General features: G+C 36.5%; 1 protein-coding gene across 3 annotated transcripts in view; it reads left to right on the top strand.

The window, feature by feature from the left end:
• Positions 1–17229, top strand: part of LOC143237126 (monocarboxylate transporter 10-like) — a 47628-nt gene that overhangs the window by 7568 nt on the left and 22831 nt on the right. For 2 of the 3 annotated variants that reach the window (XM_076476026.1, XM_076476027.1), the window contains exons 3-4: positions 10912–11273; positions 12016–12141. In XM_076476026.1, the coding sequence (XP_076332141.1) occupies positions 10912–11273; positions 12016–12141 (488 nt within the window). The remainder of the gene's footprint in view (positions 1–10911; positions 11274–12015; positions 12142–17229) is intronic. The other variant, XM_076476028.1, reaches the window with a different exon arrangement.

Genomic DNA, 17229 nt, shown 5'->3' with positions numbered 1-17229 from the left:
CTTTCCACCAGAGTTAAGCATTATAGGGAATGAGATGTTCTTGCAAGGGAAATGAGGGCAGTTTGCTACAGTTTTATACATCCACATCTTGTAAACTTCAATAATATCACCTCTTACATATCTTTTATGAATAGAAAAATAGATATTAACATATCCCCTTAAGGCAAACCAATAACTCTCCTCTGAATTTTTTTTTCCTAGTAGGTCAAGGTTTTTCTTAGTTATGAATTCCAAAATTGTACATGAATTCAAAGTAGGGTGAGAAGGAAGTTTCTAAAGGCAAGGACCAAAGCAAGAATATTACATGGCTACAAAGGACAAGGATGGAAGCAAGAATAATTAAATACCACATTTACAAGTCACAATATGGCCCTAGTACAGTTTCTCAATCCTTAAATGATCAAATCTTGTAAACTTCAATTATATCACCTCTTACACATCTTTTATGAATAGAAAAGAAAAGATATTAACATATCCCTTTAAGGTAGACCAGTAACTCTCCTTTGAATTTTTTTCTTTCCTAGTAGGTCAATATTTTTCTTAGTTATGGATTCCATTTATATCCATTGGGGATTCTATTAAATTCTGATCTGAATCAAGTCCAGTCTTCTCCACCTTGGCTTAAGGATTTGAATTAGGCAGTCATGAAGGTCCTATCTTCTTATTCTCTCAATGGGACTTTGAATGACCAACTTCTATGTGACAGATGCCTATTTTTCATATTCCTATTGCTCCAGTAACATACCATTTTTTTTGGTTCATTCATGAGGGTTGTCTTCCAGTTCTGGGCTTTGCTGTTCAGTCTTTCTTGAGCATCATTTGTGTTTTGTCAAGTGGTATGCTCTTTTGCACACCATCTTCATTTGCTGGATCTTCAGATTCACTATTATGTGGATGACGGGTTACTTCTTGCCTCTTCTTATGCCAAGTCAATCACTCACATGCACTTATTTCTTCAAGAACCTGCTCACATGGTTTCTCATCAAGTTGGAGAAGTCCCTTATTACCCTAACTTTGTGTCTTATTCAACTTGAGGTTATATTCAATTCTGATCTGAGTCGGGTCCAGTCTTTTCCTCCGTGGCTTTGAGATTTGAATTGGGCAGTCATGAAGGTCCTAGTTTCTTCTCTCACTGGGGACATAGGCTTCCTTGGAAACTCTCATTCCTTTGTATTGGGTGCATATATGTGTTTCCTTCAGTGGGTGCTTGTCAACCAGTGGAAGTTTTACCATGATTCCTTGGACCATCATATAATCCCTTCTCTTGGGTTCAAAGCCAACCCTGCTTCATACCTGGACAGGAAACTGATCATTGTGGGGATTCTTATTTCTCCACCTCATCCCATGTTTTATCTGTTCACATATACTACCTTGTTGGGTTGGGGGTTTTCTTTGATTTCTGATAAATTTCTGGTTGGTGGTCAGTTAGGAAGGCTACTATCCATATTAACATCCTCCATCAGATACTTTCTGGCATGCACCATCTGTCTGCAATGCACTCTGTCTTCACACATGGTTTGTCTGGTCCCTTGTCTAAAAGAGTCAAACTTACTTATGGAGGTTTTTTTTTATTCTCATTTTTCATCCTTCCTTTACCAATTAAAAGTGTTCACATATTACTTTTAATTTGTCTTGAGGAGTTATCCTTCCATCCTCCAGTTCATCACATATTATCCTTTTAGCTTTGGCTTTTTGAATGGGGCTTTTCAACTCCCTCTGTTGTGGACTACAGGATGGTTTTATCTTCCCCTTTTCAATTTCCTGATTTTGCTTATGTTTTTACCAATTGGCAGATTTATCTCTGTTTTATTCCTTCCACTTTTACCATCATTCCCAACCAGCTTTCCTTCCTGATTTGTACCTCTGTGTGATTCTTCATGCTATCCCCCATTCTCCATGGGAACTATTGTTTTCATTTTCATTATATCATCATTCCTTAAAGTCCCTGTTCTTTCTATTGTTGACAAGTAAATGTCTGTCTGTCTGATGTGTTTGCTGAATAATTATTTTCTTAGTATCCTGATTTCTTTTCTGATTATTCCTTTATGCCCAAGACTATGGCTGCTTGAGAGGGTACTTCTACCTTCATACCCTTTTTCTTTCCTACTTTTATGGTTGTCCTGATCCTGCCATTTTCTTTACCTGATCAGAGCTCTCTGATGGTATATGACACATACTGCTCCCTTACATGGTCCTGAATCCATTTGTTTCTTCTGTGAAGTTCTCACCTCTTTTGTGACCTTTTCCCCATTACTCTTCTGGGTTGAATTCACCAGTAAATTTCCCTGACATTTTTTCTTCCATTTCTTCTGATGATTGTCACCTTTTTCATGTTTTCTTCCCATCAGAACTGTTACTTTACCATGCCCCTGGCTGCACATTTCCATCTTCTCTTTGGGGACATCATCAATGTTGTAACTATTTGTATGTCAGGGGTAAGCATTCTATCACATATTTGGATCTTGTTCTATGGCAAGTGTTGCTTGATGACATAATGAGGTATACTTCTTAAATCTGCATTGTATGATCTCTTATCATACATATTGGTCATATAAGATGACCAACATTGAGACTCTTTGTATCATGGACCTAAAGTGCCTGTATAGATGTTGCCAGATATTGTCTGATCATCTCCATCAATGTGTTTCCTATTCTTTCTAAATACAACACCATAACACATATTCAGGTCATGTTACCCCAGTGTTGTGATGGGATGTTCTGTAGGAACAGTCATAGGTCTACCTCATGGTCTTTTGCTTCATAAATATGTTCATCCTTGACAGCACTTTCATGGACTAACATGAACAAAGCATACATGAATTACTGCTCATCTTTAATGGTCCATGGCAATTGAGACTTCTACTGTTGTGAGCCTGATGTACCATTTCAGATGTTAGCTGATCAACTCTGTCAACACGATCACCCTGCTTTTCAAAATAAGGTATTGTGGTCATCTATTGCACTGTCTCCATTGCTGTAGTCCTCTGGAATACGGGAGTCCTTACCACTTCCTAGCTATTGGGGGAAGTGGAGGGGGTGAACTATTGAGGCCTGTCATCCTGAGTGTGCACAATAACACTGAGGTTAGAGCATTGGTATTCTGCCTGCACATATGATATGATGTCCATCCTACTGTGGATCTGATGTATAATTCCAGATTTGGCCAGGTGATGGATGGATGTAACACTCCATTGCATATTGCATTTTGCCCCTCTGGCTGAAGCACTCTCCTTTCTGTTGTCCTATGGATACTGGTTCTGGAGATTGTGTATTATATATAGTTGGATGAGAAACATGAATTCTTACAAGTGGAAGGTTGGTTACTATTCTCCTAACATGGATTGGAGGAAAATGTTCTAATGCCACCAGCTATTGAACTGGGGATGAATACCCAAGTGGGCTCTTGAACTTCCTACTATTTACCAGATGTCAGTTCCTGATCAATCTGGTGTTGGTTATATTGGACTTACAAACCTGTGAAGATGGATTATTGGTATGGAAGCTTATATTTTGCTCCTTGTAACTGTTCTTGATGTGAAAAGTAGAGGACCCTCTTTTTGCCACAGAACTTGTGTACAATTCCAGATGCAGCCTGGTGTTGGTTGATGTCAAACTCTGCTTTACAGTGTGTAATACACTAGTCACTCTTTGTTTCCTCCCCTTTTAGTAACACATTAATAATGGTTAAAGACTATACCTGGCTTAGAAGTGGTGCAGTCTCCTGTTGGTGTGTTTTTGGTTCCTTCTCACACCCTATGATTGTTTGTTAGGCACTTTGTTGAGGGGGATAATCTTCCCAACTACCCTCCACCTGTCTGTTGTGGGATTCTAGTTGTTTTGAGTAGAAATAATATTTTGTATTGAAAACAAGGCTCACATATAACTTTTGTTATAATAGGTTATAAGAAAAAAATCACTGAATTAATTAGCAGATGTTACATGGATTGAAAGGAAACTCAGGATGTCAACATTTATTAATTTATTTTGTTATTAGCTCATATTTCATGTAAAAGATACTAGTCAAACTGTTTTATTTTTTCAGATCATTTAAATGATTTTTATCTCATATATGATTTTTAATTGCTTTATAAAGCATGGTATAACAGTAATTTTTTCCCATTTATAGTAATGTCCTTTAATAATTGTGAAAGAAAATTTATGCATCAGTTCTAGTGTATTTTGTTCATTTGTTTCCCTTAAAAGTCGTGTTCCTTCATAATCAAAATGAATAATGAAAGAAATTGTTTTGCATCAGTGCCAGTGTAATTTATTCTTGTTCCCATATAACCCATTACCATCTAGCTGACACTTGTGTCAATAAAATCTTAAAAACTTTTGATGGAGAAATTGAAAAATTATACAATTTGCATTACCAGTAATATTATAGTAATCATTTCTTTCATATCATGAAAAAACTTAATCGTTCATTAATTTGAATTTGTAAAAAGCAAATTTCTCAAACTAGCAACATGTGGAAAATACACAAATAGCTCTAAAATGGGTTAGGTGGTGATGAGTTTAATTTAAATTAGTATCCAGTATCTCAACATCCATTTGTTCTGTTTTTTCTCACTTCTGCTTCTCAGTCTGGACCCTGCCAACATTTAATTTTCTTGTGTGAAGTGATTTTGAGTTCTAAAGATGGATAGCTGTTATGGGATTATTAAACATGAGTGAAGCATGACCAGAAGCTGATCAGTGACCCTGTCAGCTTGCAGACAAGATCTAAAATTAGTGTTAATCATCTTTAACTTGCTGAATCTTCTTTTTGCCTCAGCACAGGGCAATACAAAGACCATGTTAGAGTGAGGTTACCACTATTGATGAACACAAGGCATTCCTGCAACTGCAAATCTAATCCCTGTCACACCAAACATGCTCACCCTTTCAGCCATGGGAGTGTTATATTGTGATGGTCAATCCCACTATTTGTTGGTAAAAGAGTAGCCCAAGAGTTGGTGGTGGATGGTGACAACTAGCTGCCTTCCATCTAGTTTTATGCCACTAAATTAGGGACAGCTAGTGCAGATAGCCCTCATGTAACTTTGAGTAAAGTTAAAACAGAACAAAAAAAACAAACAAATTAGCTGCAAATTCATGGGTACATTAGATTTTGATATTAAAGTTGGTATTGTTGTTCAACTTTCCATATGCATTATTCTCCCAGCCTGTGGTTTTTCCACCCCCACCTTGAACAGTGGGGTGCAGGTTTTCATTTCACAGATATCAAAGTTTATTTGTCATGAGGGTAATAGTGACAGTTTATCTTTCTCCTGGGATATTTTTCCTGTTTATTTGTTGTGCCTCAGACAAGGGGAGATTGGTGGATGATTGTCATTCTCATCTCAACCCATTTTTTTATCCTCCAACGTCCACAGTGGTGTCCTTTCTCACCATTCATTGGCATTCTTAACCAGGTATGAAGGATTTCTCCATATTCTTAAAATGAATTTATTTTGCCTTTTTGCTGCATTTTGAGTGCAGGATTCAGGCTCTTTAGTACGGGGATCAAGCTTTTGGTCTAGCATCAGCACAATATGTTTCCTGCAGGGTTGTACAAGTTTTTATCATGTTTTAAATCTGACTCATCCAGCTCCAGACTATGAAACATAAAGGTGTGCTAGATTCGACTTGAAATGTTAATCAAAGAAGCCTTTCTCAAATGACGCCATCTTGTATCCATATTCTTTGTCATTGAGAAGGCTTATCATACAACATGGAGGTATGGCATTTCGCGACACCTCCCTTTATAGGGGTTATGTGGCCATTTGCCCATTTTTATTAAAACTTTTTAAGGACAGGTGATTCAAAGTTTGTGTGGGTTCAACACTTTCCCATTCTTTTCTACAGGAACTTGGAGCCTTTCATAGCTGTGTTTTGAGTGTCACACTTTTTAGTATAAAGATTAATGCCATCACTGAACAACTCTCTCTTATTGTTGCAAATGGGCTCTTTGTCAAAGATTTTCACATCTCATGTCAGTCATCAAACATGAGGTATATTGAGTGGCAACTACAGACTGCCCTCAATCATTTAGTGAAGTGGAACACAGCAAATGGTTTCAACTTCTCTCTCTCTAAAACTGTTTGCATACACTTTTGCTGCCAACAGGGTATTCACCCTGATCCTGAACTCCATATCGGTGAAGTTGTGCTACCTGTTGTCCCTGAGACAAAGTTCTTGGGACTTATCCTTGACTGTAAGCTGACCTTTATACCACACATCAAGCAGCTGTGGCTTAAATGTACAAGAGCACTGAACATTCTCTGTGTCCTCTCTTCCAAAACTTGGGGAGCAGATCGATGTTCTGTGCTAAAGATATATTGTGCTCTTATTCAGTCGAAACTCGACTATGGATCACTGGTCTATGGCTCTACTAGGATCTCAGCCTTGAAGATGTTGGACCACATTTATTATCAAGGACTTCAGCTCTGCACTGGGGCTTTCCACACTTCCCCAGTTCAGAACTTATGCACAGTCTCATGAACTTTCTTTGCACCTCTGCCGTTTTCAACTGCCTTTATTATATGCTTCAAAACTTCATTCCTTACCAAAGTATTCCACCTAGAATTGTGTTTTTTTTTCTTGGTGGGCCATGCTTTTTTAGAACAGATGATTTGCCATTGTTCCTTTTGGTCTTCGTATCCAGGTGCAGTTGGATGAATTGGGTCTGTCCTTGGATAACATTGCTGCATCCACAGGTCAGCCCATTCCACCATGGCTTCTTACAGTCCCCAAATGTGACCTGTCTTTAAGTCATCTGAGAAAAGCAGATACTTTCGATTGGAAATACTGTTTGTTATTTGCTGAGCATCTTTTGAACCATCCTGCCATTCCACTTTATACAGATGGTTCAAAATCAGGGCTCTACTATGGTTTGTTGTGGTTCAGTGGTTGTGCATAAAATCCCCTCTACAGCTTTTATGTGATCCAGGGCAAGAGAAATGGTGTATAACTCAGCAGAGAACAGAAAAGCTGTAAAGCACTTATTTTTCTGACTCGCTTAGTTATCTTCTGGCCTTGGAATAGCTATATGTTAGTTCTCACCCTGCTCTTGCTGATATTTAAAACTGATTGGCCCATTTCTTTTTAACATCTACTTCTGCCCAGTTTTTCTGGATACCAGGTCATGTTGGTATTTGCGAGAATGGGCTCTTCGACACCATAGCTGAATCTGTCTGCTCTGGTACTATCACTGCTGTGCCTGTTCCATACTATGGTCTATGGTCCTGTATTCAAGGCTTGACTCTGTGCCAGTTAGCAATCAACTTGGAGTGAGCAATGTGAAAACAAGCTTTTCCAAATTGTATTGGACTTTGGACATCTTGCTTCCATGAGGATCGAAAGGAGGAAGTTGTTCTAACTAGGCTACACATTGGCCACAGTTTTTTAACTCCTTGTTTTCTTTTATCTATAACTGATGCACAAATGTGTTGTCTGTTTAACACACAGGTCACAATAAGCCACATTTTACTGTCTTGCCGTCATTACGACTCTCAATAATGGCACCATTTTAAACATGTTTTGTCCCAAGGTTTATCCGTAATGTTAGACAGTGTTATTGTCAATGGTGACACTGTCCACCTTAAGAATGTGTTTAGTTTTTAAAGGCCATTAATCATCCTAATTAGACATGTTTTAATATGATTCCCATTTAAGAATCAAAGTACATCTAGTTCCATTTAAAATTAGAAAATGGCTTTAATGTAAAATAACTCAAAACCATAGATAGCTGAATCTGTCTGCTCTGGTACTATCACTGCTGTGCCTGTTCCATACTATGGTCTATGGTCGTGTATTCAAGGCTTGATTCTGTGCCAGTTAGCAATCAACTTGGAGTGAGCAATGTGAAAACAAGCTTTTCCAAATTGTATTGGACTTTGGACATCTTGCTTCCATGAGGATCGAAAGGAGGAAGTTGTTCTAACTAGACTACACATTGGCCACAGTTTTTTAACTCCTTGTTTTCTTTTATCTATAACTGATGCACAAATGTGTTGTCTGTTTAACACAGGTCACAATAAGCCATATTTTACTGTCTTGCCGTCATTACGACTCTCAATAATGGCACCATTTTAAACATGTTTTGTCCCAAGGTTTATCCGTAATGTTAGACAGTGTTATTGTCAATGGTGACACTGTCCACCTTAAGAATGTGTTTAGTTTTTTAAAGCCCATTAATCATCTTAATTAGACATTTTTTAATATGATTCCCTTTTAAGAATCAAAGTACATCTAGTTCCATTTAAAATTAGAAAATGGCTTTAATGTAAAATAACTCAAAACCAGTACTGGAAAGGCCAACTTCAGGTGACTGACAATGGTTTTTGAACTTACCTGTTAGTCATCCTTGTGAGTTATGATAATTACAGTTACACTACAGAAAGTTCTTTACAACTTGTATTACTGTAGTTTTTATCTCACTGCTGTAGACTAGATATAAAAAATTATATTTAATGCTATTTATATTTTTAATTCAAAAATTAATCTTTGTTTTACCTTAATTTCCTTTTATGAAGTTTAATAATTTTACTTTAATTTTAACTTTTTATCAAATGTTTGATGTAGATAGCCTCGTTGTTTTGTTCTATGGAACACCAAACCAACCAATCAACCTTTTCTCTGTTTTTCTTCCAATTCATCTACACATAGTTCTGGTTATGTTTTGATTTTCTGCTTGTGAATTGTTGTTAGACCAAGATTGGTCAATCTAACCATTATTTTCTGTTATACAGTATCTTCAAGTGAATCCACCTCTGCATCTTTCTCTTTGGCTATCTTTCTTAGGGCATCCTCTGTCCCATATTCTACACCAAGACTTTTTCACGTTCATTGGGGTTTAAAGTATAAAGTTGTCTTGGGTTTGACTCATATGGAGTTTGTACCAAGTTTACCAACTGTATTTGTTTCTTGTTTTGTCCTGGTCTTCATTTGGGTCTCTCTTTGTCTGTTGTTTAGGTCAGTCAATGTTTTCAACAACTTTTAGTTATTCTAAACATCTAAAGGTTTTTGACTCCCTAGTACTATCTAACGTTATTCCCAAATTATATTTTCAATTACTTAACTAAGTTATTAAATTGGTATTTTGTGTCTTGTCTCAATAACCATTTGAATGTTTAGCTTCAAGTAACTTCTTTTCCTTAATGGGCCCCTCCTTGTGTAGTTTTTTGCAAACTTCAAAACAAACATCTGATGAAAAAAAGAAAAACTTTAACTCACATATACAGTGTAAACTGAAAAAAGGTGTTTGCAAGAACAAGGATTAACTTTAGTTCAAGCACTTGTTTGTGTGATAGATAAGGAAAGAAAATTTCATAATTGCCAGATTCATGTATGTTAAGCAGAATAATCATAATACATAAAGAATTAAATTTTATAATTTTTAAGTATAGCTAATATGCAAGAATATGTTGCATAGTAAAAGTTAGCATGTTTGAGGTAACTACATATAGATTTGGGATGCAGCAGTCTTGTAAAACAGTTTGAATAAGTTTTTTGACCTATAATGTAGATTATGCTTGCTTGAATAGCTTCTTAGCAGTTGTGTTTGCTAACTCTAAAACCTTTTCAGTTTGCAAAATGCATGAAGTTTTGTATTAATTGAAGGCAGTAATTTTTAATCTTATGCATAGACATTAATCTGGAGAAAAATTAAACTTTTATAACTCTTAAAAATTGTTTTATTTTATGACTGATATATCAGGTGTGAGAGCAGTAGATCATAACCTTTATTTGGCATTTCATTTACAAAGATTTGTTTAATGTGCTCTTTAAGTTACAGCAACTTTTAAAATTTTCAGCACACTTGTTTATTTTCATTGTAGATAGTCTGAGTGTATAGATTACTGTAAATGTGGTGGCTTCCTAGCTTCTCTTGACATATTTCTTAGTTCTCTGATTAACCACTTGGATTTGCCTTATCTCACGTATGTTCATGCAAGTTGTAAAGTAACATTAAGAAAATAGATGATAAAACTAATTTCTCAAATAGTATGTAAAAAGAACTGTTGCTTGCTTGTTATTTATTGCATATATGGGTGTGTTTTATTTTTTGCATTGATTGAAGCATAGCTACCACAGTCTGTAAATATATTTAGTGACTTTATTTTAAGTGAACTGATGCATAACAAATACTAAAGCATTAGAATGGCTGTTTGGTGAGCAGGGTGGTGATTTTTAATTTTGGATGCCATCACTAAAATTAGTCCTTTGCAGAAAAGTCTAGAACTTCATGAAATATGTAAAAGAAACAGAATAAATTTGTTATAAAATATTAATTAATTAATATGTAACATCATTTTTAAAGGTGTTAAACAAAAACTGAGTAATGTAAAATTGTATTTCATTAAATATTTAACAAAAATAGTGTAAAACAGTGTATATACAGCTTCTCATTACGATACCAAATTTGAAGAAAAAACCTCAATGAAAATTTCAAACTTTTGGTGAATGTTTATTGCATTTAGCTTTGAATGTTAAGGAATGAAATTTTTTTCTTGATTGCTTCTTTCTGATGTACTTTTAAAGACTTGTCAGCTTATAAATTCATTTTGATAATTTAGTTATAAACAATATTTAAATGTTTTGTGATATAATTTTAAAATAGCATACTTATGTGGTTAAATTATTAAAAAATGCATCACTTTCTTAATTCAAGAGTAACTTTTTAAAAAAGTATAAATTAGGACTAATGTGAACCTCATAATTAAAATTCCATCTGGTCATGATCAAGCCACAAGAATTTAGAATGTAGAATTAAAATAAAGAGTAAAGTAGCATAGCATATATTTTTAATATATTTGTAATTGTTATTATTTGTACCATTTACATTCCATTGTTGTTAATATAATTAGGTCATCCTTTTATCATGCTTTAATATATGTTTATTTATATATAGTTTCTTGTTTTCAGCATGGGTGGGGTCTATTTCAGTAGGAACAACTCTTTTACTCTCACCAGTTGCCAGTATTCTTACTGATAAACTTGGAATCAGGAGAACAGCATTTCTTGGTGGCTTTTTAGCTTCTCTTGGCATGTTTCTCAGCTCTCTGATTAACCACTTGGATTTGCTTTATCTCACATATGGAGTGGTGCTTGGTTCTGGAGCATCATTAGCATACACTCCATCTTTAGTGATCCTTGGCCACTACTTCAAACAGCGTTTAAGCTTAGTGAACAGCTTGGTTACAGCGGGGAGTTCTGTATTCACTACCATAATTCCACTGCTGCTCCGATACTTGTTGGATACCATGGGGCTCATGAAGACCATGCAGGTGAGTGATTAAACATTATGAGTGTGTGCTAAAACTTTTGAAAACTATTGTTTTGCTGAATGACATCATGATATTGTTACTCTCTTTCTTTTGAATCTAAATGGAATATTTTATTGTAGATATTTTGCCTGCAAATGTATACTGTAAATCCTGTAACTAAAATGGATTTACCATAATAGGTTTCATATTGCTTTTAAGTAACACAAACATCTTTGGCTTTCTTTTTTATGGCGTTTGCCTTTCTGTAAGCAGAATCTTTCTAATTTTTTGAAAGTACTGCTTTACAGACATAATTTGGAAAATTCTTATATAATCATCATCTTAACTATTTTACTACGACCAGGGTATTCAAACTCTCTTTATCTTAATATAAATAATTAGAAATATAACCATCATAGCAGTTTTACTAGAATCAGTTTTGTTGCATTTTTTACATTGTACACATTGAATTACATCTCATCATTGATCTCAAAGCAAAAAATAAGTCATTTTTGAGTCATTTTCTGTTCTGTAAACTTAGCACTTTTAACTATTTTCACCCAGCTATTGTTATTAAACTATACACTCTCAGAATTTTATCAACTTTTCTACTGTCTGTCTTATTTGGTTATAGATATATGTGCTACTAGTATAATGTACAAATATGTAAATATATAAACTTCTACATATAAGTTACTAGAAATTGTATTTGAAAACTTGTGTATGTAGAAACAACGTGCCACATTATTTTTTTTCTTCACAGGTTCTGTCTGCTGGTATGGCTTTGTTAATGGTGTGTGCTTTGACTTTCACACCTCGTCTTCATCTTCATGGTGAATCTCATATTCCTCATTTTACATCTTTGGAGAGTTTGAGAGATCAGGTAGGTGTAAGTATGGATTTAAGATCAGTAAATGGTAACTATAAAAGTATGACTGAATTCTTATATGGTACTTACCTCTCTCACAATATTAGAAATTCTCATACAGTGCTGTCCTTTATATGCAGAATATTTCTTTATGTATGCCATAAACCTTGTACTCTACCCTTGTTGGACTATATTTTTAAAGTTTCTCTCATGCAAATCATCATTCATCAGCTGTTAACCAACTGTGGCACGTGTGACTCTGTCAGCACTTCTCTACCAAACTTTCAATTCTCATTTGGCAGCATTTGTGTTCATGTTGCTTTATTTCTGCACCTTAATTTTGTGAAACTCTTTTTGTGCAAGGTATTCTGAACTTAACCTTACCACTTTGGTGGTTTACACCAGCAGGCACCTCAAAGATGGATTTATCTGCTGTTATGTGTCAGCATGTCAAATGTTTCAGTCTTTCTCCTGGATTTCACCATGGTTTCTACTAAAAGCGCTTAGCCTTTGCTAGTTGATAAGGACTTTGTTCATCTTTTTCTACCTCTCATGTTTGCCATTTGTTCCTGTTCCTGACCTGGTGATTCTTCTAGACATAATTCAGTCTTCTTGAATTTACTCAGATATGTTTTCTTTATTCCTTTCACCTGTTTCTTTTTCATCTTGTTCTCAATTATTATGTGTACTATTTTGTACCTTTTATTTTACACAGATTTTCAGGTTATTGCTGTTTTGTTAACCTCATATTTTGGGGAGATTAATTTATCACACCTTCCATAGCCTTCAGATCAGTTCAGCAGGCTTTCTTACCATTGTGCAGTCTATATTTTGGAGTGGGGGGTGATCTTGAATCTACTGTTGGTCTTCCACTTAAACTTCTCTAGTACCTTTCTTCCTTACATTGACTCTCAGAGGCTCTTCACAGATATCATGGAGGATTTTTGTTGATACAATTCACTTATTCTCCTCCATTTTTGTCCATACTTCATCTTCAGCTCTAGCCTTCACACATGGTTTCTTTGTTCTTTTAACCTTCTAGACCTTCCCTTCATGTATCTCAGGAATTTACATCTTACTTCATTTTGGGGCTTCATGTCTTTAATCTGGTCCCTGACACTATTGTGGCACTGGTGATATCAGCCTGTTGGTAATCTATCCATCCAACTTTTGTAACCTATTTATCTTGGACAGCACCTTGCGTACATCATATCATCTTTCTGTCCTACTTTCTTCCAACCCTTACCTGTCCATCAGTTCTGGATATTTCTTTTTCTCGATTTGCTTAACAGAATAACACCCATTGCCACCCAGTATTGGTAATTACTCTGAAGATTTGGGTCTTGTGAGAGCTCTGCTCTTGGTGTTTCTTCCATATATTAATTATCAATGAGTCCTAAGAGTTTTTTCAGTGAGTTTTGTTATCCAGTTTCTTCCCCTCCCCACCTCTCATTACCAGTTTCCTTTCCTATTCCTTGAGATCTTGGAACTTGCCACCTTCAGTCAGAGACGGTTTGGGTTTTTACTTTGCATCAAGCAATTAAATTGATTCACCATCCTTCTGGGGATTTTCTTTATGTTTTTTTTCATTATCTCCAAAATTACTGGGGATTTTCAGCTGGTCATTGATACCTTGCCTCCACTGCTTTATTGCAACTTTTCAAGTTTCCCATGGAGTTTTTTTTTTTTTTGTCCACCCTTAGGCTAGTATTTCTACATGGGTAGTAGGTGACATTAATAAATGTTTCCATTGCCTACTTCTACTTCCTGTTAACACTTCAGTTTTGACCTTTTCTTTGGTTTGACCATCTTCAGATAAGTTACCAATTTCAGAATCTGGGATTTCAGTTCCATTATATATGCACAAATTGCTCCTTTTAGTTTACTCTGAATAAGAGTTGGCCATTCACACTCACTATCTCTTTTCTGTAGCAATTTTGTGTGCTCATTTTTTCCCTAAGGGGGTCCTTCCTTTGATCCTCCCTATCCTTGTGCATATGGGAGTCTTTTTGAACACTAACATCTGTCACATTTTATCTTCTGTTTTACATCTCTGTTTCATGAACATTTTAATTTACCTTGCACTCTCGGCTCAGTCACTTACAACTCACTAGGTTCTGTTGCTTTTGTGGATGTGGCTCTCCTTGGCTGCTTGGATCCCTCTCGATTAAATCTATGTGGGATTCCTGCAATAGGCACTTCATGTATAGTTAAATCTTGCACAGGATCCTCTCCTTGCACCATTTACCTTCCTCTTTCCCTGCCTGATGCTCTACAGTGGTGACTGGACTAAGCCCAAACATCAGTGGGTGTGCATATTCTTCCCTGCATCCAAGATTTGAGCCAATTGCCATGAAGTTTCAGGCCATTAGTCTGAAACAGTCACTGTCTTGCTCGACCTTCTGTTGGTCTATCAGACATTCCATCACTTCCTTTCTCTTGTCAGTCACTTTCTGATGATGGTTCATTGTTACAGCTCTATGAGAATGGCTCTTATTGACCACAAATGATACACCCAGTCCTGTTATCCCTGTTTTTGAACTTTTGATCTGCTCTATTCATCTTATTACATGTTATGTGTTAGGTGCTTTTAATCCAGTTACACCTGGGCTCAATCTCTCTTATGGAGCAGTCATTTGATCCGTTTATCTTCAGAGACATTTTGCCTTCTGTAGAGTTCTCTCCAAATTGATGCTTTTGCCATGTGACACTACCCAGTTGCCCCTCTTTTGGTTCTTTGCGCCATATCCACAATCTCTGGCTGTTGATGCCTTTAGAGAGGATTGATCTCACCCATATCTTTGTGTACCTTACTATCAAGTTGCTCCATCTGGTGATTTCTCTGGTACACTTTGATCCTTTGAAGTCCTCCTGATTGCATGCTTTTGATCAGCACATCCTTGATTTTTGTGGTTCCAGTGTCTACTCTTTTCACCACCAGTCTCAATTCATCTGTTTCCTTCTTTTGTATGCCAACCTCAATTCTCACCCTACATTCCACTCTTCCTGTCCTGCATCTTTGTGCTTGGTTTTGATCTGGTTTCATGTGTGAAGTCACCTTCCTGTTAGCTGCTTCTATTATTTTATCTTTCTTTGAAGTATACCACCACAGGTGGGATTCTTTCATGTTGTTAAACTGGCAGGGGATTTCCTGCTGATTAGACATTTGTGGCTTTGGTGCCAGAATTTCTCACCTGTCACTTTGATGATAGATATTCAGTTTCCGTACTTGTGAATGTTCCCAGTATGTTTTGTTTGCTGTTGAAGTTTCTAATACCCTTTATCATCATACCCATTTTCTCTTTTTTCTTGATCTTTCCTTGGTCCCCAATACTGCAACAGCTTGAGCCTACCTTCTGTCTCTCATTTGGACTCTGATATATTGCTGTGTCCATTATTGGCCCTATGATGTGGTATTTCATGTACAACTACTCTCCATGGTACATACAATTTTTTTTTTCCTTGATGCTCCCTTTTTGTGGCCTTTCCCCATACACTTTACAAAATGGGTTTGCTCTCTGGTCCAGTTGGACCACTCTTTTCTACCTGTTTCTTCCCATACATTATTTTATGTGTCTTTCCATCAATTCATTTTCTCACATTTTCCATCATTTCCCATCTTTATTGTCCTTTGGGGGGGATTCTCAATGCTCATTTCATTTGTCTCCCATTCTCTTAATCTGATCTCACTTTCATTTGTGTCAGGCTTTCATAAATTCTCCTATAGCCACACTATAGACATTGGAGTGACTTTAAAGGTAAGTTTTGTTCCTTTTTTTCTTTTTCAGAGGCCTTTCTTTATTCCTTCTTTTTCACATGGACCCTGCTCTGTGGTAAGTGGTGCCTGACCAGGTATTCTTTAACAAGGAAAGCTGCATTGTATGCCATGTTGACCACCATAGAGATAGGGTGTTCCACAAGATTGCTGGTTGGTTATCAACCTCACAATAGCTGTTTCATAAATATGTTTGTTCTGGACCATATCACCCATGTAATGCAAAGGTAAAGCAGAAGAGGATAGCTACCCATTGCTGCCATGCCTTGAGTGAAGAACTTGGTATGGCATGCTTTTCAAAATAAAGTATCATGGTCACCCATTGTGTTGTCCCTAGTCATGATGGTCCTCCAATCTACTGCACTACTTTTAAGTTCCAGCTCACTGGGATGATGGACAATACATGCAGCCTCCTAGATTATTTCCTGTACACAGCTGGCTATAAACATTCAATTGAGAGTAGGATGGTGGTATTCTGCTGGTGTGGATGTGATATGGACTCCATAGGAGTTTACTCTTGCTGGTGATTGTGGTCTCATGATTACAATACATAGAGTTGATCTATCACCTTACTGAATACTGTGGCCTTCTGACACTATTTATACAACCAGAGGAGTTGATCTGTCTCCTTTCTGGCTGATGAGGCCTCCTGACCCTATATACACAGTCACAAAAGTTTATTTGTCACCTTCCTGGATGATGTGACCCAATGACACCATATACACAATTACAGGAGTTGATTCATCATCTTTCTTGGTGGTGTGGCCTCCTGGTACTGTTTAAACTATTACAGGATGGCCAGTCCCAGCTTGCTGTAAGGTGTTGATCCTTGTGTTGTACCCAAGAATAAGTTCAGATCTTAATCCCCAATTTTAGAGTTGGAGGTGGTATGATCTTCATCCTACCATTACATAAATGTTGGTACCCTACAGAGGAGGTTTTGGATGTTGTTGAATTGCCAATTGTGGTCTGACTCACCCTAGCCACCTTACACGTAACATTTTACACTCTTATTAAGTTTTACCAGTTTCAGTACATGAGCAAAGAGTATATTTGTATCAGAAAGAGTGCTTTTTCTCTACTCTTTATCTCATGGTCAGCATTTCCTTTGGCACTTCCAGGTATGCTTCTGTTGTTCCCTTGTGCTGGCTTGTGGCATTCATAAAGAAGGTGTTTGCATATAGAGGGCAGTATTGAATGAGAATAGTTAGTCATGAATTATCTGGCTATAGATATTGAAGTATAAAATAAAAATGACAGAGGTTTGGTTTAGTTAAGTTTATATAATTGTATCGGTGGCTTTTGATCACGTTTTGTTTTAAGACACCAGTTAG

This window comes from Tachypleus tridentatus, chromosome 13 (genome assembly GCF_004210375.1).
Source record: "Tachypleus tridentatus isolate NWPU-2018 chromosome 13, ASM421037v1, whole genome shotgun sequence".
NCBI lineage: Eukaryota > Metazoa > Arthropoda > Merostomata > Xiphosura > Limulidae > Tachypleus > Tachypleus tridentatus.
This window is presented reverse-complemented; position numbering and strand designations above follow the sequence as displayed.